The 27217-nt window shown below is 40.3% G+C and overlaps 1 protein-coding gene across 8 annotated transcripts in view; it reads left to right on the forward strand.

Moving 5' to 3' along the window:
* Positions 1-24613, forward strand: part of CHD9 (chromodomain helicase DNA binding protein 9) — a 78140-nt gene extending 53527 nt beyond the window's left edge. For 3 of the 8 annotated variants that reach the window (XM_055000893.1, XM_055000890.1, XM_055000891.1), the window contains exons 16-38: positions 365-560; positions 965-1132; positions 1722-1901; positions 2214-2324; positions 3475-3671; positions 4894-5093; positions 5934-6093; positions 7642-7731; positions 8554-8657; positions 8745-8862; positions 10530-10587; positions 10867-10909; positions 11027-11246; positions 11559-11761; positions 12176-13075; positions 15610-15773; positions 16359-16631; positions 17331-17499; positions 19002-19141; positions 19457-19678; positions 19972-20100; positions 20320-20424; positions 21192-24613. In XM_055000893.1, the coding sequence (XP_054856868.1) occupies positions 365-560; positions 965-1132; positions 1722-1901; positions 2214-2324; positions 3475-3671; positions 4894-5093; positions 5934-6093; positions 7642-7731; positions 8554-8657; positions 8745-8862; positions 10530-10587; positions 10867-10909; positions 11027-11246; positions 11559-11761; positions 12176-13075; positions 15610-15773; positions 16359-16631; positions 17331-17499; positions 19002-19141; positions 19457-19678; positions 19972-20100; positions 20320-20424; positions 21192-22058 (5017 nt within the window). In that variant the 3' untranslated portion in view covers positions 22059-24613. The remainder of the gene's footprint in view (positions 1-364; positions 561-964; positions 1133-1721; positions 1902-2213; positions 2325-3474; positions 3672-4893; positions 5094-5933; positions 6094-7641; positions 7732-8553; positions 8658-8744; positions 8863-10529; positions 10588-10866; positions 10910-11026; positions 11247-11558; positions 11762-12175; positions 13076-15609; positions 15774-16358; positions 16632-17330; positions 17500-19001; positions 19142-19456; positions 19679-19971; positions 20101-20319; positions 20425-21191) is intronic. The other 5 variants (XM_055000887.1, XM_055000892.1, XM_055000885.1 and 2 more) reach the window with 4 other exon arrangements.
* The last annotated feature ends 2604 nt before the right edge of the window (positions 24614-27217 follow it).

Consider the following 27217-nt stretch of genomic DNA (forward strand, 5'->3'; position numbering starts at 1 on the left):
TGAACACAGTCAATCTTTATAATTCCCTTTCTGGTCAGCCAAGTTCTGTTTTAAAACGTTTACAAATGTGACATTTACCAAGCCTGTTAATCTCTTTGGAGGAAGAATAAGATGAATTAATTTTTGGCTCCTTGCATGCTACTTCTCTTGGATGGATAGGTGAGTGAGTGTGTGTGCTTGTCAAAGGTTCAAGCAGTTGGTCTGAGATGTGTTAGAGTGTAGAAGGAGGAGACCCACATGCTTATTTGACCAGGGGTGGGGTTGCTATCAGAGCATTAAATGGCAGTTGAAGAGCACTGAACTGAATGCTTATCTGTTGTAATGTCAGGCTTTCCTGTAATGGTTTCTTTTTTGCATTTCAAAGGTACCTGTATGAGCGAATTGATGGAAGAGTAAGAGGAAACTTGCGCCAGGCCGCCATTGATCGTTTTAGCAAACCAGACTCTGATCGGTTCGTGTTCCTTCTTTGTACCAGAGCTGGTGGACTGGGCATTAATCTGACTGCAGCTGATACTTGCATAATTTTTGATTCTGACTGGAATCCTCAGAATGATTTGCAGGTAATCTTTTTTGTGTCCTACTAATTTAGGGCGAGAATATTAATGTATGAAATGCTTAAAATATACATAGGATTAGATCTAGACTAAAATGGCAATTTCTTGTTGAAGGCACCCCTCATGTGATTTCTCAGCATCCCCTAACATTTCATAGAGATCAGTGGGAAGGGGGGGGGTAGGAAATGCCCATTCTGCTGATGGAAAATTTAGTTTGGATACAGCGGCTTAGTTTAGGATGCAAGGTTTTTTTGATTTGACCTTGATTTCAGTTTTTCTTGTAAATCATCTAACCATGATAACTTCCTATGATGCTGTCTTCTGACTTCAGTTTAATTACATTACATCTATTTAAGTCACTCTATCTGATGATGATGTCTGATGGATCGTGTACCTTTTCTTTTTTTCAGGCTCAAGCCCGTTGCCATAGGATTGGTCAAAACAAAGCTGTGAAAGTCTACAGACTGATAACTCGGAACTCTTACGAAAGAGAGATGTTTGACAGAGCAAGTCTGAAGCTGGGGCTGGACAAAGCTGTCTTACAGAGCATGAGCGGAAGAGAAAATAGTGTTGGTGGTGTATGTACTCTTTCCCCTAGGCCCACCTTGTTGTTTCTTTCAGGGATTTTTTTTTTGGCAGCCCATGTGATTATTCCGTAGAAAAGGGCTGTAAAGAGCTAAGTCAAACAAGATCTTAAAGCTTTGCAAAGCCTCCTCTCTCATTTCCCATTACACTAGTAATTTTTTTTAATAATTCATTTGAACTGGAAAGTTGGCACTATTCAAGAGAGAACACTGGGCATTGAGTTGTTAAGAGTGATATATGACCTTCTAAAGAATACTCAGCAAAATGTACCTTGGAATTCCTTGAGACTTCCTGTGTGCCTCATCTGTGTTTCTTTGTACATAGATAAGTCTGAAGTAAATAGCAAATATGAATGAAGTCGCACAGTAAGAAATTTCATAATAAGATAATGATGTAGAACTTTATGTAAGGATTAAATTCTTTGGATTCCTGAAATACCCTTACACAACATACAGTGACTGATTGACAGGAATTTGTTCTTGTCTATAATTAATAACTAAATTATACATTACTGATGTTACTGGGCATGTATTTGACTGTTCAGTCAAAGTCTTTTACAACATCAAAATCCTACCTGCACAGATACAGCAACTCTCGAAAAAAGAAATTGAGGACCTTCTTCGAAGAGGCGCTTACGGTGCCATTATGGATGAGGAAGACGAAGGCTCTAAATTCTGCGAGGAGGATATTGATCAAATCCTGCAGCGACGCACAAAAACAATCACAATCGAATCTGAAGGAAGGGGGTCAACGTTTGCTAAGGTAGGTACAGTTTTTTATGTGATAGTTGCAGTGTGTCATTTTTTTCCCCCATAGAGCACTAAGATTGATCTGAGATCCTGCAAGGGACTGTGCCACCTCTTGTGACGGGTGTCCTCAGTTTGAAGGCAAGCTTGAAAGATGAACATGGGAGGAAAGCTATTAACATTATTATGCCATGTTCAGACCCTCCCCTCCGAGATACGTAATTAGCAGGATTGTCATGGAAGGAGGATGTCCTTTCTCGTGCTAAGGGGTAGGGCAGCTTCTTAAATTGGACTACTGTTTTTATCAGGCATGTTGTGTTTGTTACAGGCCAGTTTTGTTGCATCTGGAAATAGGACAGATATTTCATTAGACGATCCTAATTTTTGGCAGAAGTGGGCCAAAAAAGCAGAAATAGACATAGATGCCATCAGTGGCAGAGTAAGTATTAATCTCTTTTTTGGGCGGGGGTGGTGGTGGTTACTATACTTAACAGGCCTGTATATGCTTATTTTCTGTTGCCCAAGTTAGTTTTTTTTTAAATAGGCTGTAACAATTATAATTGTAGCAGATTTGATCATCAAATTGTCACTCTTGAAAAATTTAACTTTTAGGGATGGTACAAACCTAACTCATCCAGAATGGTACTTAGATCTCCTTTCAGTCTTTTGCTTCTAGGAAGATCTAATAAATATTAGTCTTCTGGAGGAAGTAGACTAGTGCAGTAGAAGGAGTTCCAGTGTGGTGAAGGGGTTAGAATAGGACTAGGATTGGAGACACTGTGGTTCAGATTCTCACTCAGCAAAAAGGCTCATATGAATAACCTCGGACCAGTCATGCACTCTCCCTACTTAATTTACTTCACAGAGTTTTTATAAGGATAAAATGGAAATCAGTATAACCATATATGGTACTCTGAGCTCTTTGAAGCAAGGGCAAGATTCAAAAAGTGCTTGAAAGGTAACATCCAAAGGAGAACTATAGCTTAGACCAATGGTGTGATTTACTACACTTGCTCTTAATTATTTTATAAACAAATCATAAGCTAGCTACAAAGGATATAATACATTTAAAATACTTTCCTTTGTTTTCTACAGCAAAGGTTATCAAACTTTGTTGTAAGCCGAGGTATGCTGTCCTAAATTTAGAGAAGGAATGTTCAAGCTCCCCTAAGTGCAGCATTATATTCAGTCCACCTGGTGGGTCACAGGTTGTCTCTTTGCTCGTTTACTTTATCCGTTACTACCAACGAAAGCAGAAAGTGGCAGGAATCTGTTCTCTATCCTAGCAATTGTGAACTGCTTCGGTTATCAATGACCAGGAATGCCATGTCAGTCTCCATGTTGCAATTCAAGATAAGTAGCTCACAACAGAATCTGCACTTTATCTAGGCAGTGTCTGTCCCTCCATAGCAAAGTCCTTAATTCTGTTGGAAAACCGTAATTCCAGAAGTAGTGCCATATTTAGTTGTCTGTAATATTCATATAAGATGTCCATAGGAGGATATTTTGATAACCGTGGTTACTTTGCAAGCTATAGTTCAGGAACTGTTAAACGTCTCAAATATATCTATTTTTCTACACTCTCACAGAATAGCCTGGTCATTGATACTCCCAGAATTAGGAAACAAACAAGGCCATTTAGTGCCACAAAAGATGAGCTCGCTGAATTATCAGATATTGAGAGTGAAGGGGATGATAAACCAAAACTGCGGAGACCTTATGACCGCTCCAATGGATATGGAAGAACAGAATGCTTCAGGGTGGAGAAGAACTTGCTAGTCTATGGGTAAAAATACTTTGTTTCTTTGGAAAATGTACCTGTTCTGTGTGGCTGGTGATCTTACAGTTGAATAATGTCTCTGACTCTGACTCCATAACAACAATGTAACGATGCTACAACACTGTTACAATGTCATGCTTTGTGGAAGTCTGTTGCTGCGTTGAAAGACGCGCAACAACCAAGGTTCAGAAAATCTTAGCGTGAGGAGGCTGCACATCTCTATGCGTTTAACAGAAAACATGTAATAATGCAAAAATACAAAATGTATGCATTTTAAATGTTATTTAACAAACTATAGTTGTAAGCTAGCACAAAGTGTGCTGTGTGGGAGAATAATAGTTGTATTATATATTAGAATTATAGAGGCATTTGAGAGAGATAATAGTAATTTCAGACATTTGGCCCTAGGGAGAATTGCACGGAAATAATGGTCTTACTTGTTATGTGGTGGGGCAGGCAAGGGGAAGGAAGAGAGAACTGAGACGCTTGAGGCTATGTTTTCCATAACCTCCTAAGTATTGATAATGAGCCGTAGGTTTTGCATTAAGGAAATGCTTCAGTGAGTTATCAGTATTCAGAACCTCTGTGAACTCTGAAAAATAAATAGAGCATAACTACTACAGTAAAAGCTTTGTGATCTCGGCGCTCGTGGGGGATGGAGGTTGCCAGTTAATCTAACATGCTGGATATTCAGCCTTATTACCCTGTCCTCTACACAGACGAATCCATAGTAACCAAACCCCACCCCATTGGGAATACCATGGCAATAGTCAGCACACCTGGTAGAACTTTCCCCTTCTCCCTGAGCCACAGAGCCACCCACGCAGGAGGCAGACAACTGGGCCAGCTGTCCAGGAATCATCTGACAGAACCAGTTCTTGACAGCTCAAGGCAGGCAGTGGGAGAAGAGGCACCCAAGGATGATGTTAGCAGTAGGCACTGACTGTTAGAAGCCCAGCAATGGCCAGACATATCAAGCTTGCTAGAGAGGCGGGATTGAAGACACAGGTGTGGTGATTGGGGCAGAAGAGTTTGGCCTCTGGACGATGCCAGTTAACTGTGAATGTCTTGGATAACGAAGTTCTGGATAACGAAAGCTCTTTGATGTATAATACTTTAATGATAGGCTGAGTTTTACTGTAAAGGAGTCAGTCATCAAAAGAACTTTTAGATGTTAGCATGACCTTTTTTTTGTTTTAAATGTTGACCAGTGTCAAATTTTAACTAGGTGGGGTCGCTGGAGAGAAATTTTGTCACATGGACGTTTCAAAAGGCAGCTAAATGAACAGGACGTGGAGATAATTTGCCGAGCACTCTTAGCTTATTGCCTTGTTCACTACAGAGGAGATGAAAAGATAAAAAGTTTTATATGGGACCTCATCACACCAACCGAGGATGGGCAGACTCGCGAGCTTCAGAATCACCTAGGTAAGGATCCGACAGTGCCACCCCCAAGCAGGGTTACAGCCTTCTAACCCGTCTCGATTTCAGTGGACCTGCAGGTGTGTAACTCTTCTTAGGAGGGTCCTGCCAGTCTCTTATCCATTAGCCAAAGTTGATTTAATACGGTAATAAAATTAGATGCTTCTGCCCTTTGAATGCCGGTTCGGTGTTTCTTTTGTATTCTGTACACTTTTTGGAATTGTAAGCATTGAACGTTAAAGGAGAATAGATTATACTCTTTTTTAAATACATTGCATGTATGAAACAATAACTTGCCAAGAACTGTGTTTTAGAAAATATTTGTATTCTACTTTACTTATTTATTCAATTTTTATAATGCTTCTCTTCAATTAAGATCTCGAAGCAGTTCCGTACAGTACAACAGTTAAAACCAATACAGAAATATAATATTCAGTAAAATCACAATAAAACAACAGCCTTATACAAATAATTAAAAACCACTCTAGTCCCAACCCCAACCTATAAAACCCTGCTAATAACATAACAATTGCAGGTAGATAAAATGCACAGAAATTTGTTGTGCCTTGCAGAAGAATATTGGAGGGAACCAGAACAGTTTAGAGCAAAAATATAAGTCAAACAAGACAAACCACAGTGTATCTTGGGCTGGTTCGGATTCTGTAGCTGGTTCAGCCATGTGCGTCCGGTGTGAGCCTTGGACTTGTGCTTCTGGCCATGCCCAGCCTTATATCAGCTGACTGGAAGAAGAAGAAAAACATAGCTGAGATGGAGCGCAGCTGGCAAGATGGACCCCCCCCCCCGATATTTTATGCTGTTGCTCTCCTGTGTTCTTGGATTTAATAGGTTTGTCAGCCCCTGTCCCCAGGGGTCGAAAAGGAAAGAAAGTGAAAACTCAGACCAGCACTTTTGATATACATAAAGCAGAATGGCTTCGAAAGTATAATCCAGAGCATCTTTTGCAAGATGAAGGGTATAAAAAGCATATAAAACATCACTGCAACAAGTGAGTATCACTGTAAATAATTTGATTTGTTTTTGAGCTCATTAAAATATCTTCCATGTAATGTTTCAGGACTGAATATGCTTCCTTTTGGAAGTGCAAGTAAATGTTCTTGTTAAACGCTAATAGGCTATATTGTGTACCTGTGTGAGATTTACTGTAACAGGATGTTCATATAATGATTGTAGCTGTGTTGTTTATCGCTCTTTACACTAGTGAAGCATGTATGCTGTGTGCAGATGCACTGGGAGCCAACATTGGATTTAGGGGAGGTGGGGGGAGAAGGTCACAATAAGTCTCTTCCTATTAGTAGAAATATTCTAGCTTTGCATAGAAGATAAGGGGAACTGGTTGATAGGGACCCTAGCTTCCCTCCAAACCACTAAGAATTTTAGCAGCAGAGAACAGGCACAAGCCCTCAGCATGCTGGAAATTGGGCTGGAGAGGAGTAAGTATTTGTTTGTTTTCATAGCAGAGCCTAAAGTGGGCTGCAGATTGGGCATGAAGGACACACACTCTGCTGTGTGCTTTTCAGAGGGCTTTTTCTGGACCCAACTTGTAACCGTTATGTATATTTTTTTAAAGTTTTAAGCCTACTAGTTACACAATTTAACTTCTTCCCATTGGTTGGCAACCTCTTTCTCTGAAAGTAAGTTTTAAACTTACGGTCAAATCATCTACTGCTGTGATACTGCATAGTAAACTACTTCTCGTCTACAATGAGCACATGTAACTGCAGTGTGAGGATGAGGACTGAGCAAAGGATTTCTTGAAGCTTTGAGATTTTATATATGTTTATTATTTGATTGACAACTAATATAGAGGAGAACCACAGGGCTGATTCCCTGGACTCGTGACCCCCCCCCCCCATTGGAATGACACAGATCAATCAATTACTTTTGAAAGGGAAGGTAGAAAAGACAGCTGTAATGTGGCATTGGGGGCTAAAATCACTCTGGGTGCCTGTAACAAGCCCTTTTATTTGAACCTGATGTAGCTCTTTCTATCCCAGCCATAAGCTGCAATCCTGCTCTTAGGCCTTATTCAGGTGTTACCTCAGCACCAATGTTGAAAATAACTTCCTCGGCTAGAGTTCCTTGTAGGGATACTGGGTTGCATGGAGAACAAAATTTGAATCCAGTAGCACATTTAGAGACTTGAAATGTGTTGTGTTTCTGCAGGCTAGCATGACTACCCACCTGAAACTATCTGAACTGGGTGGATATTACCCATGCAAACAATGCACTTCTATAAATGGCTGCCTGGGGTTCTACACAGAGGCAATTTTTGCAGCACCGAGTTAACATTTGAGTCATACAACGCTTAGGTTCCATTAAAATCACTGGAGCCAGAGTGTGTGTAACTTGGTACAGGCTAGCATGAATAGTGAATGCTAGATCAGAGTTGGCCTTGAGGCTGGTAACTCTTGGGGGCAGAAAAATGCTGAACATCTTTTAAAATGCTACCTAGCTGAACTAAAAATGCAGTTTTAATGAAAAACAGAAGACAAATACATTTCTTGTATGTGTGTGTGTGTGTGTTCATGCTTAGGGTCTTACTCCGAGTTAGGATGCTGTATTATTTGAAACAAGAAGTCATTGGTAATGAGTGCCAAAAGGTTTTTGAGGGAGTTGAAGCAAGGTAAGCTGCGCTTGAAGTTTTTTGCTTTTTAAACTCTTGCTAAATATTACATGAAGTTACTCTACAGAATTTATTTTATTTATTTACATCATTTATAGTCCACCTTTCTCACTTTGATCCAGAGGAATTAGCTTTGTTAGTCTGTAGTAGCAAAATAGTAAAGAGTCCAGTAGCACCTTTAAGACTAACCAACTTTACCGTAGCATGAGCTTTCGAAAGCTACAGCTCTCTGACGAAGAGAGCTGTGGCTCTCGAAAGCTTATGCTACAATAAAATTGGTTAGTCTTAAAGGTGCTACTGGACTTTTACTATCTTTCTGACTTAGACTCAAGGCAGATTATACCATGCAAGTCCATATAGTCAATATCAAAGACGTTTGATATTGATATGTACCCATTATATGCAAATTTGCAAAGATTTAAAAACCAGCAGAATACTTGAATGAGCTGAGTTTATTAGCATTTTCTATTAAAACTTTTCAAAGCACTTAAACTGGGGAACCGTATCCAATAACTTAAAAAATGTTAGCCCTTACATAGCTTCACCAGCGTTCAAAATCTTTTAATAAGCATTATTTGGTTATCCTTACAACTGCCTTGTATGGTAAGCCCCTGTTATTTCCATGTTAGAAATGGGAGGCTGAAACCAAGAGAGACGGGGTTCCCTGGCATCAGTTGCTGCTTTGTGATAGTCAGGATTTGAACTGGGATACTCTTGAATCAGTGCTCCTGTATTAATCTCTGCCACAGAATTATTTTTAAAAGACCAAATCAGCGTGAGCAATAATAAATGTAATGCCTGTTTTCTGGATTAACATTTCAGTGAAATTGATGTCTGGGTTCCTGAGCCAGACCATTCTGAGGTGCCAGCAGAGTGGTGGGATACTGAGGCTGATAAGTCTCTCCTAATAGGAGTTTTTAAGCATGGTAAGTAATATAGATGCCATGTATTTTTCTTGCTTTTACTGTTTAGGTGGTTCTGCTTTTGAAGTTCATAGTATGTTTCTTTTTCAGGTTACGAAAAGTACAATACAATAAGAGCCGATGCAGCTCTTTGTTTCCTGGAAAGAGTAGGGAAACCTGATGAGAAAGCAGTTGCTGCTGAGCAGAGAGCAAATGATTATATGGATGGGTATGGCTTTCTATAAAATATTTTAAATATGTACCTCGCCTTTTACACCATTCCCAGTGGTTCAGGCTGCTCATGAATCAAGCACTGTACAAAGCAGAAAAAAATAATAAATATTCAAGCACAAACAACCTGCTAATGCCCAGTTACCCCAAACCAGCAGCAGGAAAATAAACATCCTCCAGCTGCCTTTACAGTGCCTCTGAAACTAGGCCAGTATAGGAGCCTTTCTGACCTCCTTGGAGTGGCTGACTAGAGCTGCAGCCAAAGAAGACTGCATTTTAGCCATTGTAAATATTTAGTGTATAGGCTTAAGAGAGCTCTGAGAAGAGACCTGACATTGTCAACATGTTCATTTGGGAGAGTCTCTTTTTATGGAGAATTTATTTTTTCATGTGCCTATAAAAATGTTGGTGCATATAAACAAGATAGAATACGATCCAGTTGAAATTAAATCCTTTTAACAATAAGAGCCAGTTGAAATTAAATCCTTTTAAGAAGCTATCAACAAAATTCCCTTCCAACTCTCTCATTATGAGAGAGTTAAGCACGCTTTCAATTGGTTGTTGTGGGTTTTCCGGGCTGTATTGCCGTGGTCTTGGCATTGTAGTTCCTGACGTTTCGCCAGCAGCTGTGGCTGGCATCTTCAGAGGTGTAGCACCAAAAGACAGAGATCTCTCAGTGTCGAAGATGCCACCTCTGAAGATGCCAGCCACAGCTGCTGGCGAAACGTCAGGAACTACAATGCCAAGACCACGGCAATACAGCCCGGAAAACCCACAACAACCATCGTTCTCCAGCCGTGAAAGCCTTCGACAACGCTTTCAATTATCCCATTAAAATACACGGGGACTTGAAAGTACTTAACTCTTTCTAGGTTTGCACCTAAAGGTTGTAACAAGTTTTTATAATAAATGTAGAAGATGTTTTGGTCTATATTGCAAAGGCAAATTAATTGCATGGTGTACTGAAGGAGGGCTGGATAGCTACATGGGTGGGAGTACACAGGATTCCAGTTTCTTGACATTCTGTCTTGTGCTGTCTGTCTGTGTGTGCCTGTGGAAATGGAGCTGGAGGCTAGACTGAGCTGCATCATACCCTGTGGGAGTCCCCAGTATGCTGTACTCATTCTTCATAAATTGGGCTGTTTGCAATATAGCTCCTCCCTTGAAAGAAACGTAGAAGGGCTAGATAACTTGCTAGTAAAATAATGCCATTAAATGCAGGGAAACTATAAAGTAGTGGCAACTACACTGTGTGAATTAGAAGGAAGTTCAACATCTCACCGTTCTGTGGAGTTGTTGACTAGAAGGTCTGTGCAAACGTAAAAGCAGAACGATCATCGCAAGAGCTTGAGAGTCTGAATCTGTAGGGTAACAGCTAGTGGGAAAATGAATGCCTTGGAGCCAGAACTTACTGCTCTTGAGTGATCTTGCATTGGGCTGAGATCCTTCTAACCGCCTCAGTTTATCAAGGTCCGGAAAGAGTATGGCCATAGTTGAACAGAACAGATGTTTATGAAGAGGTAATCCAAGTAGTTAGAACCAGAACGTATATGCTTTGCAGTGATTCTTTTCTCTCTCGGACGAAGTAGTTTGTATCAAGCAAGTCACAAATTACATAGCAAGATACGTACTTGACAGATGTGTACCGCTTTTGCATTCCTGCAGAGATGTAGAAGATCCAGAATATAAACCAGCACCAGCCATGTTTAAAGATGACTTGGAGGTAGTACATTTTTACTTTAATTCATTTTTATTATAAATTTGGAGGGCCTGCCGTCTTTTATGTTTGACGGTAAACTTGTAGCAAAGCAGTTGTGGGATTAGTTTATCAGCATCCCCTTTAACATTTAAATATACTTTTTTATTTTCTGTGGAAAAAGTTGTTGTGAGCTTCTACAAAAAGCTATCAGGAATCCATATTTAAGACTGTTTGCAGAACAAGTGGCTTGCAGTCTGAATCGTGCAACTGTTCATTCTTTATGTTTTGCAATTTGTGATATAGGACGATGTGTCATCACCGGGGGACCTTATAATAGGAGATGGAGGTAAATAAATTGGTACTGTGTACATTTACTATTCTGGACTAGAGCAAGCCATCATTTTGTAGGGTACAGGCCAGTATCAAATATTTTTGTTGTGTCATGTTTTTCCCCCAATTACAGATGGTCAGATGATTGAAGGAGATAAGCTTTACTGGCCAACACAGTCTGCCTTAACGACACGTTTGCGTCGCCTAATAACAGCCTATCAGCGTACCAGTAAGAACAGACAAATCCAACAAATTCAGCCTGCATTTCCAGTTCAGGCCTGTGTGATTCAGACTCCATACGAAGAATCTGCTTTAAATCCAAAAATGGCTGCCAAAATTGAAAGACAGCAAAGGTCTGTTCAGGGTTTGCATGCTCATATAGATCACAAAAAGCATTCACATTTATTTCCTGTATTGATATGATTTCTAGCAGTATCGTTTGGGGGGGATGGTGTTTATTGTTTATTTTAGTTATTTGGCTGTTTTGGGTAGCTTAGTTCAGTAAGAGCTTCTGTATGCACCTTTCTCCAAAACCAGATTTAAGGCAGGTTACAATAATGATAAACACTCAGTTTAAAACTCTACAAACAACTAGAACTAGGTTTCACCTCAGCTTATCACCCAATTTACTACTTTTTGGTGCTTCATTTCTGTTTCACATGTAGATGGACAAGAAGGGAAGAAGCTGACTTCTACAGAGTGGTTTCCACCTTTGGCGTTGTTTTTGATCCTGACAGGGGTCAGTTCGATTGGACCAAGTTTAGAGCCATGGCTCGGCTGCATAAGAAAACAGATGACAGTTTAGAGAAATACTTGTATGCTTTTATGGCCATGTGCAGAAGAGTTTGCCGGCTGCCTTCAAAAGATGGTAGGTTACTTGTGCCACTTGATTTTTTTCCTTTGTGAAAATGAAAACAGATTTAGAAGAAGCAACGGTGATCGTACCATCCCACATCTCATAGTCTTTACATAGGAGGTGACCCATTACTCTCACAGATATCCCCAGCATTGGAGATGTTGTTGCATCTGCTCAGTAATAGTCGCACTGACAGAGAAAAGGTCTTCAGTCAACGTTATTTTTAAAAATATTGCTAGCAATAGTGTGGAACACTTTATTTCTTCTAGTTAGCAAAACAGTTCTTAGTTCTAAGAAACCTTACTTTAAAATTAGAACATAGGGAAAATGTTAAAGGGGGAAGAAAAAAATTGACACACTGTATAATTTGCTAAGTTTTTTAATTTAGCTTACAAAGGTACTGAAGTTGGTGTATTTTTTGTGTAGAATCCATGGATCCAAATATTTTCATCCAGCCAATCACTGAAGAACGTGCATCTCGAACCTTGTATCGAATCGAACTTCTCAGGAAGGTACGGGAACAAGCTGTCCGTCACCCACAGCTATTTGAGCGATTAAAACTTTGCCAGCCGAATCCAGACTTGCCGGTCTGGTGGGAGTGTGGGACTCATGACTGGGATTTACTGATTGGAGCTGCAAAGCATGGGGTTAGCAGAACAGACTACCACATCCTTCGTGATCCTGAGCTTTCATTTATGTCAGCCCAAAGGAACTACAGTCAAAACAAAGCAGCACTTTCAAGAACTCCTACCCCAGTTTTGCATCCGTATCAGATGGCACTGTCTGCATCCCCCCTCACGCCTCAGGCAAGACTGTTCGATGTTAAAGGAAGCACACTCGAGGATACAAAAGTTAAAGAAAACCATAAAGAACAGCCTCATTCTTCAGGGGAAGAGTCCATGTCTACTGAGGATATGCAGACAGGAATAAAGACTGAGCCTCTGAGTCCAAAGAATGGGACACCATCACATGCTACAGACCACAGATCTGTTGTGAAAGCCGACAATGACAGGCGCATGGTTGCAGCAAGGACAGAGCCCCTAACTCCAAATGCTGTTTCCAAAAAACAGAGAGCCAGCAAAAGAGGATCCGACTCCAGTTCCGATTCAGACTCTGACTCAGACCGATCATCCTGTTCTTCCAGATCATCTTCATCTTCGTCATCTTCTTCCTCCTCCTGTTCACGCTCCAGATCTAGCTCTTCATCCTCTTCATCTTGTTCTTCAGCGTCGTCATCGTCGTCTTCCTCCTCATCCTCCTCATCTTCATCCTCCTCCTCTTCATCTGAAGAGAGTGACAGTGATGAAGAGGAGGCACAAAAGAGAGGTAAATGCATGAAGACTTGTAACCATTGGGTCATTCAGTGTTGAAAAGTCTCTTTAGGAATGTAAAAATAATAGCATTCTTTTTAAATCTGAGGTAGCTTAAGGTTGAAATAAGACACTTTTACCCAGGGCTTGACAGATTCCAGGCGCCAAGTCACCACAGAGCCCAAAAATGTCATTCTGGCAGCTATTATCTTTTGATTTAGCAATAATTTTCCCAGGAGTATCATGGAGCAGAGGGTCTCATGGGAGCCTGGCATCCCCTCTTGGGATCCCTCTAGCCCCACAAACATACCCCTTTCCCTCCTGCCTCCTTCAGCCTTGGAGCAGGCAAGGGCCTTATTCTGGCTGCCACCACTCCGGTTTGGCCCAGAGCATCCACCCTTACAAACAGTACCTCTCTATTGGGGGAGGACAGTGCCAGATGACTGGTCAAGCTAGAGACATGGAGACCCCAGCTGATTATAACAAACTTTTTATTTAACGAGATGGGGGAAGTGGGGTGGGGGGAACATTTATGAGCAATACATTTAATAGAGAGTGTTTTTCAACAAGCAAAGCCAAGTAAACACATGATGGACCCGGCAAGAAAACAATAAGCTCAGTGAGTTGCCCTCAGAGAAAATGGTCACATGGCTGGTGGCCCCGCCCCCGATCTCCAGACAGAGGGGAGTTTAGATTGCCCTCCGCGCTGCAGCAGCGCGGAGGGCAATCTCAACTCCCCTCTGTCTGGAGATCAGCAGGCGGGGCCACCAGCCATGTGACCATTTTCAAGAGGTTCCGGAACTCCGTTCCACCGCATTCCAGCTGAAAAAAAGCCCTGAAAATTAGTATGGTGCACTGAATTGTAAAAGCTGCTGCAGACACTTTCACTAGTCATATGTAATGGGAAAGTATGGTTTGTTATGAAAACAAGCCTAGGAAGTCCTTGAGCTCATCCCCCACCCACCCACGTACAAAACTTCCTGGTTTCCAACAAAGTATGCCAAACTTTGAGAATACCATGGTTTATTACACGGTTTACAAAGCAGGTTTTCAAACAGAACAAACTAGTCAGTCTGTGGAAATTGGTCACAATGGCAAACTGGTTGTTGGCAACCAGGCAACTTGCAAATATCTGAGCCAAAGGGAATGACACTTCCAAGAACTGATTATATTCGAGTGCAGCCAGTGTTGCAGAGCATTTACAGATGTCTTCCTTGTTTTTACTGTAAAAAAGGGATTAGTAGCTAAGATAATGACCAACCAAAAAAAAAAAAAAAAAGTAGCTAAGATAATGAGATTGATTTATATAAACTACTAGCAGTAATCTTTTGATACATTTCAATATCTGGTTTTATAATGTAATTTTTTTAGAGAATTCAAATTGTGGGGAGGGTTATAAGAGAACTGAGTTGGTATAAGAACTCCGTTATCAGAATGGTTCCTTCTTTCTGAAGAGGCTGTATATACTGCATTTTGGCCTTACTACCAGACTTATAAAGTACTTTGACTCATGGGATTTCTGGATTGTTCAGACTGAATCACTCATGTAACTCCCCCATATGTTTTGTAAACAGGGTCTAGATTCTAGACAGCTGCAGTTCAATTTGTTGTATACCAGTTGCTGTGAAAAAAAATGTCAGTCACTAACACAGTTTTGGCACTGACAAATATGAGACATGGAAATCCTCCAAACCCTATGGGCCTGCAGTTCCATTGTAGAAACTTAATCTGTAGAACTGCAGGTTTTAAATTCTATTTGTTCAGGCCCTATGTTATAGCATCAGCCTGGGAGAAGTTAGGAGCAGGAGTTGGCAAAGCAGCTGTAATGATACGCATTGTTGTCTAGAAGGAGTGATCCCTCACTGATAGAATTAACTTTCCTCTGGTCACTTGAATTTTTGGTCTTGACGTGTTCTTATGCCCTTTGCTGTATGCTTTGTATATCAAACTGCTATGACTAGTGTTCACTAGTTTTATCTTCCTCTGGCTAAGACATGGCAGTTATTTATGCTGTGTCAGGCTTGACTGTTTTAATGACATAACAATTGAGGGCTGTTTTGGACTTAGTGTTGTAAGCATTTGAGTTTCCTAAAAAGGAAACAGGATGGGCCCATGAGAGCAGACTGTATTTCAGGGCTCCTGTGCATTACACTGAGTTGTTCTGCTGTCGCCCTTGTCAGCATTGACTTACGTGCCATACCATATTTGTGTACAGTGCAGTTCCCATTAGAAGATGTGCTCCAGATGATAATCTAGAATGTTTGGTACTTTTAATTTTACTGTATTTTAGATATATTTTTGGAAGTTTGTCTTTTATTCAAAGCTTTGTTCACGGCTTCAGTTTTGCCTGTGGAATAAATTAAACAGGTGAATGGCCTCTCTGTGTCTAGGAAGAAAAATAAGCAGAAAGCTGTGTCATTTTCATTATGCTTCATGTGATGTATTTGTTTATTACAAGCAAGTTGTGTACATTAAATAATGCTGTTGCAGAAACAGAATATATCATATTATAGGTTTTGAGTTCTAATTGCCTAAACTTCCTTCCTTCAGCAGAAGGAACTCCTCACTTGAAAGCATATGATGAAGAAAGCGTAGCTTCCATAAGCACTGTGCAGGATGAAACCCAGGACAGTTTCCAAATGAATAATGGAACGCCAAATTCTAATTGTCCTTTACAAGGTGGATATATGCTGGCTGCTTCCTACTGGCCAAAGGTGAGGTATTAATACTCTATATAATATGCACATGCACAAAATCCATGAGTCTGTTTCCTTGTGTTTCTAAACCTTGCGTGGTCTGCAAAGATGGCCGTTCCATGACTTACTGGCATGGCTGGAAAGAAAGGGTGGTCGTTTCACATTGAAGATGCTGGAGTCTTACCCTGGTAAGAGCTTCAGAAAGGTTCTTTGCATCATTCAGTCTCAAAGAAGCCTACTGTGCTACTCTTTCTGAAACTTTTCCATTTCTTCTGCAGCTCATGACTGTACAGTATGTTGCTGCCCTTGGGAATAGCCATCCGTTCTTTTGTTACTATATTGTTGTTTTTCCATAGTGTATCTGTGACAAGGAAAGTAGGAGTTCCCCTTGGCATGATTTTCACTAGTCCTAATCTTTGTCTTGAACCAAAAATCATGTAATGTCAAACACATAGTTTTGCTGTCAATTGAAAGAAGAGCCATTTGAGTCTGCTGTGACTTAAGCTTAATGACATTAATTTTTTTGTATTTATCAGTTCTAACTTTTTCAAGTATTGAGACAGGGAAGTGTCGTTCTTCTGAAGAGCTCTCTGTTCTTTCTAGGATCGTGTTATGATTAATCGTCTGGACAGTGTTTGTCAAACAGTCTTGAAAGGTAGATGGCCATCAGCAAGGAGAAGTTACGACGCCAACACCGTGGCTTCTTTTTATACCACCAAGCTCCTAGACAGCCCAGGTGCCGCTGCAGACTGCACTGAGCCCAGTGTTCCAACTCCCCCAAGTGCAGATGTTAAAGAAGAAAATGATCAGTCACCACAGATGTCAAAGGTGAAGAAGCATGTACGGGAAAAGGAGTTTACAGTGAAAATCAATGACGTATGTTTATTTTTATTGCCCTAGGACCTGATTGCGATTGCGGTGTGCGGCATGCTTTACCTACAAATAGCTGCCTGCTCTCGATCTTACTTCCTTCACACACACATTTGTGGGTGTTGGGAGGGAGTTTCTTTGGGGCATTTCATTTTCTTTTAAATACATGATTTCAGGATCCAACAACAAATTAGTTTCTTTTCTTGGCATTTTGAAGCCTTGCTGAGAAGGCGCTTTCTGAACTGGTCTGTCTTGTGCTGTTTTAATACTACACCTACTTTCCAGAGTGTTTGGCTTTTCTTAATCAAGGCATAAATCCACCTATTTGAAAACAGTGACTCACAAATAGTTTTTTAAATGTCCTGTGTGAACAAACAGAATAATAATCATTCCCATACTGCTTCCAAAATTCTTTAGGCTGCAGACCTAAAAGTAGATCACAGCATATAGTAATATAAACTTTCTCTCTGACATTTGGTATATGAATATTTACCTTTTTAAATAGAGAGATGGACAGTTATAGATACTTGTGTGTGTGCATACACTCGCAGGTAGTAATTACTTAAATCAACTAAATGCAAAGAGCCTGTGTGCGGAAATTGTTTTTCAGTCCTTTCAGAGAGAAACTGCATATGAAAATCCTAAATTATGAAATTTATTTCTCCTTCCCAAAGAAAACTGCTAACCCTCATGTTTGTTTAACAGGAAGGTGGTTTGAAATTAATTTTTCAGAAGCAGGGGCTTTCTCAGAAAAGGCCATTTGAAAGTGAAGAAGGCACGTTAGGACAGCAGCAGTACCTTGCCCGACTACATGAACTCCAGAATGCTTCAGAGACGAGCCTTGCTAATTTTCCAAAGTCTTTGCCAGAATTGGGTAAGCATTGTAGGATTTTAGTAGTAGCTGACCAGTGCTAAAAAACGTGCCTCAAGAGATACTGTGTTTGAAATTATTGTTCCAGTTATGCTTTTGTCATCTGTAATTTGAGTCTCACTGAAGTAATAAACCTGTGTCTAAGCCTTAACATGTCAGACTACAGACATGGCTGAATGCTCCTTCATATAAGGGGAAAAATTCTTCCACTTAAACTGGCCAAACAGAAGAACAGTCTCAAATTGTGGTCTTCAGCCCATGGATTGGGACCATCAGGTGGGTCACAAAGGCCCTGCTCTAGGTTGAGAGTTTTTATACAGCCACCATATTCTCTTTTTTTTTAAAAAAAGGCTCTGCCATGCTTGTTCCTGTAGAGCAAGGGCACCACACCACTTCCCTTTCTTGGCAGGCACACTGAGAGGAGCTACAGGATGGCAAAGTGAAGATTAGAAAGGATTGGTTCTGACCCTGGGCTTGTTTCTCATTATGATACATCACCTAGTGCTAAGCATGTGTTTCCTATCTGTGGATCTCTTGGTTTGTTTGCCCATGTTTCTGACCTTCACACAGATAAGTCCATAACTATGGCACCTCCTCTTTATGTCTCAGGACTTGTAACTCATTGGGTCCTATATTGCCAGTTAGGAGCTAAAGGGAGGGGCAGTTTTGAAAAGGTTGAAGCCCACTCACCAGGAGCCCTTGTTGCTGACATCAAACATTATGAGGAAGCAATTCTTTCTTATGGGAGAACATTCATTCATGGAAACCCACCATCTGACAGACACAGATTTACCATTTCAGTTGGGCTTGTAAGTTTTTGTATCATATGAGTGTAGAAGTGTTGAGTGTAGAGTGTTGAGTGTAGAAGATTAGACATCTCTGTTACATAAAGATCATTTAGTAGTTAAACCTGGTTATGGACTGAACAGAAAAAACATCCTAAGAACAGGAAATAATTTAGCAGAAGATGCATAGGTGGCATGGATAGGACTTTACATTGGTAAAGAAAAGGGATTTTACATTGGTACCAGTTTTTGCTTCATATATAAACACACCTGCTTCAAAGAGATTGGCTGAGGTGCCAGAAAATAACTGAAATAGAATATTTTAATATTAACTAGCAAGTCTCTTTAGAGAGATCTAAGGTGTGGACATAGCACTGAGCTGAAAAGGACTGAGAGCCCCTCGCCTCCGCTCCTCCCCGCCCCCAGCCGCAGCATGAGATGGCAGAGCTGCAGCCTGTAACATGGTTAGTATCCTGGGAGCATGTGTTAATCCTGAGGAGAAGAAAGTGTAGAGTCTGTCTGAACTTGTGGTATACATATAGAAACATTAATACTGATATATATACCATAAAATATTTCTAATTATGTCCACTCTTGCTAGAGGTTTGATTTTTTTTTGTCTGTGTGTTCTGATTACTTTTTCTGCTGCCTGTATATATTACGAGCAATATCCTCAGTCTTGAATACAGTTCAATACAATTAAACTATTCATTTGATTAGGAACTTCCAGCCAATCAACAATTAGCGCAAATGGAGTAATAGTCGATGACCAGCCTGCAGTGAAAAAGAGGCGAGGAAGGAGAAAGAATGTGGAGGGAGTTGATATCCTGTTTATAAATAGAAATAAAACACCTAACCATGTAAGTAAATGTCATTAAACGTTTCATGCAGATTTGCTATTCTGTAAACATTTAAAAAAGGTTAAGGCCTTCAGTTGGACCAGACTAGAGTCTGTTTGACTGCTACAGTAGTTTCCTAGTTCAGTCTTCCTGCTGTTGTTGTATTGAATCCTGTCTCATCCCCTGCCAGCATGCCGTTAATGAGGTCCATGCATTTTTGTCGGACTGAAGTCTCACTTCAGCCATGTTAAGACAGGCAAGTTTAATTCTGATTGCTTTCTCTTGAATATTTCCCTCTTCTTGAGAGATCTCTTGGAATGCTTTATATTTTTACAGGTTTGTCATGGCATCAGTGCCCCTCAGGTTGCTCCAGGAATAAACCCAGCTCTTCCATATGCGCAGCCCCAAGGCCTGTGTGATTCAGAGAGCCCAGTTCCAGTCATTAATTTGAAAGATGGAACAAGACTTGCAGGTGATGATGCCCCCAAAAGGAAAGATTTAGAGAAATGGCTTAAGGAACATCCTGGCTATGTCGAAGATTTAGGGGCTTTTATTCCTGTAAGTATCTTAAGTTTCATGTTTCTACGTTTGGAATTTCAATACCGATAGATTAGTATCTTGTTAAAAAGTTTTTAATAAAAATACCAAAGTTTTAAGAAGTTCGGTTGGGTTACGAGAAAAGAAGGAAATATTTTAAGAATGTTTGCACAGTATCAGGGCTGTAGGGCTAGGAGAAACATAGGGCCAGATAACTTCTTGCTCTGCCGTATCTGAAGGAAAAATGCTTCACTTATAAGCAGGTTTAACAGTGCATTAAAGGTCAGTAATTTTTTAAAAATCTTCTACCACAGAAAATTCAACTACACGAGGGGAGACCCAAACAAAAAAGGCACCGTTGCAGAAATCCTAATAAACTGGATATTAACAGCCTTACTGGAGAAGAACGTGTTCAACTTATCAATAGGAGGAATGCGAGGAAGGTAATTGTTTCCTCTTGTCTTCCAGGGTGAGCCTCTTTGATAGTGATACAATTGTCTATACTGTTGTGACACAATTTGCCATGGTTGTAATAGGTTTCTATGTCACACCTTCAAACCAGCTTTATTTATTCATATGACTGTAAGCTGAGCCTTGGGTCACAGAGCCATAACACTGAGAAAAATACCTTTAAACTTTCGTTTTCCTCCATTACATTTTAGGTAGGAGGTGCTTTTGCTCCTCCATTGAAAGACTTGTGCAGATTCCTGAAAGAAAACTCTGAATATGGAGTAGCTCCTGAATGGGCAGATGTTGTAAAACAATCTGTGAGTAATTGTGTGGGGCCAGGACTGGTGGTGGAGGGAGGTGTCTATGTGTAGAGAAGCCCCATTTTTCAAAGAAGGACGTCTAATACTAAAACAAGTCAGCTGCCAATCTGGCAGTTCTGCAATCAAATAACTCTCAGCCTTCACACCATGTTTATCTGCATAACAAATATTCTTTCTAAACTAAGCTTATACTTGTCTTTTGAGAATCAAATTATTTGTTTCTAGATGATCCAGAAGCAGTAGAAGACATCTTTTGATAATGACTTATTTTATTAATAGCATTTTATAAGCACAGTTGAAAATGTTAATGAGTAGTATTAGAGCAACCGTTACAATGGTCATGTGGACTGTGCCCGGATTATATCTTCTTATGGTTTGAGGGTAGGGTGTGGGGGGGGACAGAGGCCTGAAAGAATCAGAGCTCTCCTAGGGATGTCTAGTCTGTCTGTCTTGAGGTAGAGATTTCTACAGGGGCTTCATGGTTCACATTCTTAATACTGGCCTTCCCACAGTAGGATGGATCTTAGGATTCTGTCCCTCTAACACTGAAGCCTTCCTCTGAGAAAGGAACCTTCTGAAGGTGGCGTGCCTCTCTTACCCCAGCAGGCTTCTTGCACTAATAGCATTGGAAGCTTTGGGTGCAGCCCAGAGCCAGAAAAGTGCTGAATTTTTAAACGGAGCATGTGTTCATTTTATGTACATCAACCCTTCATGTTTGTGTGGAAAAGTAAGGTTGCCGACACACATTTAATTTCTCTTTTCAGGGATTTCTTCCTGAAAGCATGTTTGACCGCATTTTAACGGGGCCTGTTGTACGAGAAGAAGTAAGCAGGAGAGGAAGGAGGCCTAAAAGCGAGATCGCCAAGGCAACTGCAGCGGCAGCTGCTGCTGCAACTGCGGCCAATGTCCCAGTCAACCCTTTGCTAGCCAATGGGCTTATTCCAGGAGTGGATCTGTCTACTCTTCAGGCCTTACAGCAAAACCTGCAAAACTTCCAGTCCCTGCAAGTGACAGCAGGTTTAATGGGAATGCCAGCTGGCCTGAACACTGCTGGGGAAGCTAAAAACATGGCTGCTGTGTTTCCCATGCTTCTTTCAGGAATGGCTGGCTTACCAAATTTGCTGGGAATGGGAGGACTCCTAGCAAAGTCTACAGAATCTGTTCCTGAAGACAAAAAGGGAAATGACTCCAGAGAGCTTGAAGGAAGGAAAGAGAGGACAGAGAGCCAAAATGCACATAATGGTGGAGAAAACTCTGTGTCGGGTTCTCCTTCCACATCCTCTACTGCTGCCGCAGCTGCCAGCCCCTTAGCTCTTAACCCCTTACTGTTGTCTAATATACTTTATCCAGGGATGCTTCTCACTCCAGGCCTTAATCTCCATATCCCAGCTTTGTCCCAATCTAATATTTTTGATGTACAGAACAATGAAAACAACGGCACAGGTGTAGCTCAGTCTACGGAAAAGGAGGAAAACTGTAGTGCTCGAGATCAAGAAGGAAGAAGGGGAGCAGAGCCTAGCTCTCGCAATGAAAACAGCACAGATGAGGGTTCAGAGAAAGGTGGCGCTTCCTCTGGATCAGACAGTACATCATCCTCGTCTGAGGATTCAGATTCTAGTGATGAAGACTGACCCCAGACTCTGCACTTAAATTATAAACTGATTTTGAATTTATTCTTTAATTATTTCATTGTAAATAACCCAGTGTTGAGTGAGTGCATCAATAATTTACTGACCGAACATTTCAGTATTTGTTTAGAAGTGCAAACTGCTTTCAAAGACATTTTGCATGTAATTTCTTGAAGTTCTTAAGTTTCTGAACTTGTATGTACTATCAGATACACATTTGTGTAAAAAAAAAAATTACAGCAAAAGGCATTATAGTTTTGTTGGGGAGGGGGGTTAATTTTAAAAAAATGCTCAGTATGAGCTGTATATTTAATATATTTGCAGTGAACACAGAATCCTTTATGCGCATTATTGATTTAATTTGAATATAGTTTTACAGTCTCCTTGATGCTTATCATTTACAGATCAAAACTCAGCAATAATTTGGGCAGCTAATGAATGTCATGAAAGCTGTAGAACCTAGATCACCATCCATTGCTTTAACCACATGAAAATGCTCTAGTGTTGTGATGCACTGCTGATGTTTCCAATTCAGGTACAACTGTGTTTTTTTAAAAAAAAGTTTCCCAGTCAGCCAATGAAATTGGCTACTTGTTACCTCAGCTGAGTTAGTTTAGGAAGTTTACATTGGTTTTTCTCTTCTTGTTGTCATATATTCTGTTTTTCTTTTTAAAGGCACCCTGTGTATGTTAATTTGGTGTATGATTTTTATTTCTCATTACCAGTGCACATTTGTGTAACAATAGTAAAGGGAAACTTTGACATGTACGATATCCCTTTCCTATTTCACTTCGACACCATGGATATCTGTTTAATTTTAAATGTTGCTCCTTCTACAGCAGCCATGTTGTTGAAGAGCTGTAGCCCCAAGTTTGAGAACAAAATGTCATAAAGTGCCACTTTCAACACTGCATACTTCATGTTATAAGGATGATATCCTTGTGAGAATGACTTGTTGGGTTTGTTTGTTTATAGTTGTGTTTGTCATGTAATCTCCTGTAGTTACCAGTTAATAATGGTAAGGGGAAATGTAGACACGTTAAACTCTTATATTTCTTTACAAGTTTAGATCTGACTGTATTGAAAAATGTTACCCAAAAATCAAGATTCGGGGAATCATCAGTTTATTATAATAATGCTGAGTTGCCCAGTAACTAAAAAGCACTTTCAACAATGTTTAGATGTTTCTTAAAACCATGGTTAACAGTGCTTAAAAAGTATCTGTTGGAATAAAAGCCCCTAAACCCGTACTGTATAAAAATCAATCTGATATTTGATGTGATATGATTCCTTGATTTGCTGAAGCTGCTATTCCTGTGACATGTTAGAATCAAAGATTCACGCCCACATGGTAGAGCTAACTGAGAGTAAGTATGAGCTTGTGCTATCTTGCTTGTGGTCCACGAACAGGCAAGAGTTGATGGAATGAATGAAAGTACTGGTTGATAGTAGATGACAAACCTTTTCAAAAGGGAATAATTAAAAAAAATGTATTTTGATATGGTTTTGTTGCTTGCTTGTACAGTAAACAAGACTGTGTTGTTTTTTACCAAGATCTTTATCAATTAAAATAAGTTTGTACATGCAAAATAATGAACCCCTTGACTAGAAACAGTATTACATGTAATTACACAATTATACAAGTACCATTTGGATTGTGCCGGTTACTGTATTCCCCTCCCCCCCAAATAGTATTGATTCCGTTGGTCCTTCATGCAGTGTCTTAGCAATAGTCAAAACATGCCACAAGAAAGGGGTAGCAATTCTTCATCATGAAAGGATGTATTACATATTTAATATTTGCCCTTTGTAATATAGCACTTTTGTTTAACTTGTATGTATCCATGATATAGCCAAAGTTTTCCAAACACAGTTGTTGACATAGTCAATGGAGTATTTCAACAATATCATCACTTTGCACCAGTCCCTTACATGCCTCCCCCAAAAGAAAATCCTAAACATAATTTTTAAATAAATTTATGAAATAAAGTATTTTCCTAATTATGGTCAAGTGAATTTGCTTACCATTCTAGTGATCTTCATTCTCTGTAGTAAGGCAATTTACAGTTTCAAATACAGATTTGAATCTGAAGTAAAGGCCTGTTTATTTCTTTTAATCAGTGTCAGTTGGAAGATGAGAAATAAGTAGTTATGTCAGCTGAACATTATGCAGATATGACTGCATAAGTCCAGAATTGTAAGGACAGCCCATTAGAATTAACATTATTAATACTGAAATGTTCAGTACAAAGGATATCCAAGATGGTGAAGAAGTGTACGTTGGTAGTGACTAAAAGAACTTTAGCTGTTTATTGCCTTGTATTTTCTATCCCTTCGTTTCAGGCCTCATGATCCAAGTCTAAGTCCTGGTTTTTTGGGTTTTTTGTTTTTGGACATTTGCAATATTTGCCAGTTGTGTTCTGTGTAGTCTGAATTTGCTTTCTGTAGTTGAACAAGCGTCTTAAAGTCATTTGTAATTTATTGAATTACTTTCTATGATGTTCTATAGAGCAAATGGAAGTTTAATTATTTTTTATTAAACATATTCTTTGACAACCCATGATGTTGGCCTCAGTACATTTTAAATAGCCTTCAGCTTGCATACAGAACATAGTTTAAATCTGAGAACAAAGTACATTCAATTGCACTAGTCATTTTAAAAGTCTTAAGTACCTGAAGCTAGTTCTCACAAATGAGAGAATCTATAAACGTTTCAATACTGTGGGCTGTCAAAGTGACAGGCTAAAAAGGTTTAGCAATATAAAGGCTTGGTTTGTATAAAATCATCCAGCAATGTCTTAAACAAGCTCTGTCAGCTATTGTTTATTTGAATGCTACAAAGGTTCTATTATATCATACCCCTACCTGGGCAGCAGTGGAGAAGCACCTATGTGGGGAACAGATGTGCAGTTAGATTGCCAGCCTCCAGGTGGCCCTGAATATCCAATTACAGCTGATCTCCATAATACAGAGATTAGTGCCCCTGGAGAGAATGGCTGCTTTGGAGGAATGCTTTCTTTGGCATTATACCCTGCTGAGGTCCTAACCTGGAGTAGGCAACCCTGGCAAACGTCTGCCCAAGGGCTCCTTCAATCACTTTACCAGAGTGTAGTTTTCAGTGTACAATGTGAGCCAGTTTGGTGTAGTGGTTAAGAGCGCGGGACTCTAATCTGGAGAGCCAGGTTTGATTCCCCACTCCTCTGCTTGAAGCCAGCTGGGTGACCTTGGGTCAGTCACAGCTTCTAGGAGCTCTCTCAGCCCCACCCACTTCACAGGGTGTTTGTTTTTGTGGGGATAATAATAGCATACTTTGTAAACCATTCTGAGTGGGGTGTTAGGTCGTCCTGAAGGGCAGTATGTAAATTGACTATTATTATTATAACTGAAGCAGGTAATGTTGTTGACTCTACAGAACTGTGTAGCATAGTAGTTGAGACTGCTACCAATCAGGAAAAATACGGGCCGGATTTTGCTTGTGCCACAGACAGGTGACCATATGCCAACAGTGTTCTCTTAACTTTAGCCACCCCACATTATCACCCATGTAGACACAATCTCACTTTTGCAGAGTTTTAAAGATTACGAAGTGTGTATGAAGTGCTTGGGCCAATTAAATATGACGTTCTATTAATTTTTTCCCAGGTTTCAAAATTCCTAGAGATTTGGGAGGGTGGGGTTTGGGGAGGGGAAGGACCTCAGAATGCTACAGACCCCCCCCCCCCTCCAAAGCAGCCATTTGCTCCAGGGGAACTGACTTCTGCAGCCTGGAGCTCAGTTGTTATTCTGGGATGTCTCCAGGCCCCACCTGGACGTCAGCAACCCTACTGTAGAGTGGCAAATGGGTCTGATACATAGATAATAATTCTATGCGGCTGTCGAGGCTTCTATATTTTTTATGACTTGCCTGTCTTCCATAATGAGACTTGAAGGAGTGTAATAAGACAAGGGCCTAAAGATATATATATATAATAATTTAGTACATACAGTAACCAGTTCAGTAAAAAAAAGATTCTGCAGGTTGTAAGGTGGAGTGATGCAGGACTTTCAGCATGTCGTTTTTGACAGGACTGATTTTACAAATTTTTAACAACACCTTATGGATTTTTAGTTGTATGGGTTTTTTTGTACTTGTGATGTCTTTTCCTCCACAGGCTGGATCTGGGGGAGGGTTGATTAAAATATCCCAAATGAGAAAGCAGGAGAGCGGTTCATTAATGGGGGAAAAAAACCTCCCCAAACATTTTTTGGTTTTAAAAAATACAGGACATCAACTGACAGGTGGGGTCCCTCTTCCTGACATGTTCTTTTTTCTGTTTGGCTAGATTCACTTGTTTTATGTAAAGTTTCGATCCTAGAACTTCTCCCAGGCACTTTTACTTCCTCATTGTATTGCATATACAAACCTGCCCTCACATTTCTAACATGCCAAAACGTCAATGCGTTATTACTGGGGTAGGGCCTGGAGTTCTCCCAGAATTAAAACTGATGCCCAGATTACAGAGATCCGTTTGCAGAAAATGGAATCTATGGAGAGTGTTTTCTATGGCATCACTCTGTGGCACTGATCTCCCCTCCCCAAATTCTGCCCTTCCCAAATTTCCAGGAGCAAGATCCAAGTCCAATAGCACCTTAAAGACCAACTAGATTTCCAAGATTTGAGCTTTTGACTCTCAAGAGTCTCTTTCGACTCTCGAGGAGTTAGCTGTGTTAGTCTGTAGTTGCAAAATAGTAAAGAGTCCAGTAGCACCTTTAAGACTAACCAATTTTATTATAGCATAAGCTTATGAGAACCTCAGCTCTCTTCATCAGATGTAGCTTATGCTACAATAAAGTTGGTTAGTCTTAAAGGTGCTACTGGACTCTTCACACTTTTGACTCTGGGGACTCAGACCTTGGAAATCTATTGGACCCAGACCTTGCTCGTCAGCTGCAGTCTGCTGAATTATAGTGGTTAAGTAATTGGGGCTGCAAATCTCTATTCAGCTTGTTGACAGCCCACTACTTCCATGAGCTCAGTTGGTGGCCTTGGGTAAACCACTCTTCTCATCCCCAGCTGTACTGTGAGGATAATAAAAAAAAAACAGGCTTTGTTTACCTTTCTTTGTTCAGCACTCGGGGTTACTAATCTGTCTAGAAGAGCAGTGTGGAAGCACAGTTATTCC

The sequence above is a fragment of the Eublepharis macularius genome, chromosome 16, assembly GCF_028583425.1.
Source record: "Eublepharis macularius isolate TG4126 chromosome 16, MPM_Emac_v1.0, whole genome shotgun sequence".
Lineage (NCBI taxonomy): Eukaryota > Metazoa > Chordata > Lepidosauria > Squamata > Eublepharidae > Eublepharis > Eublepharis macularius.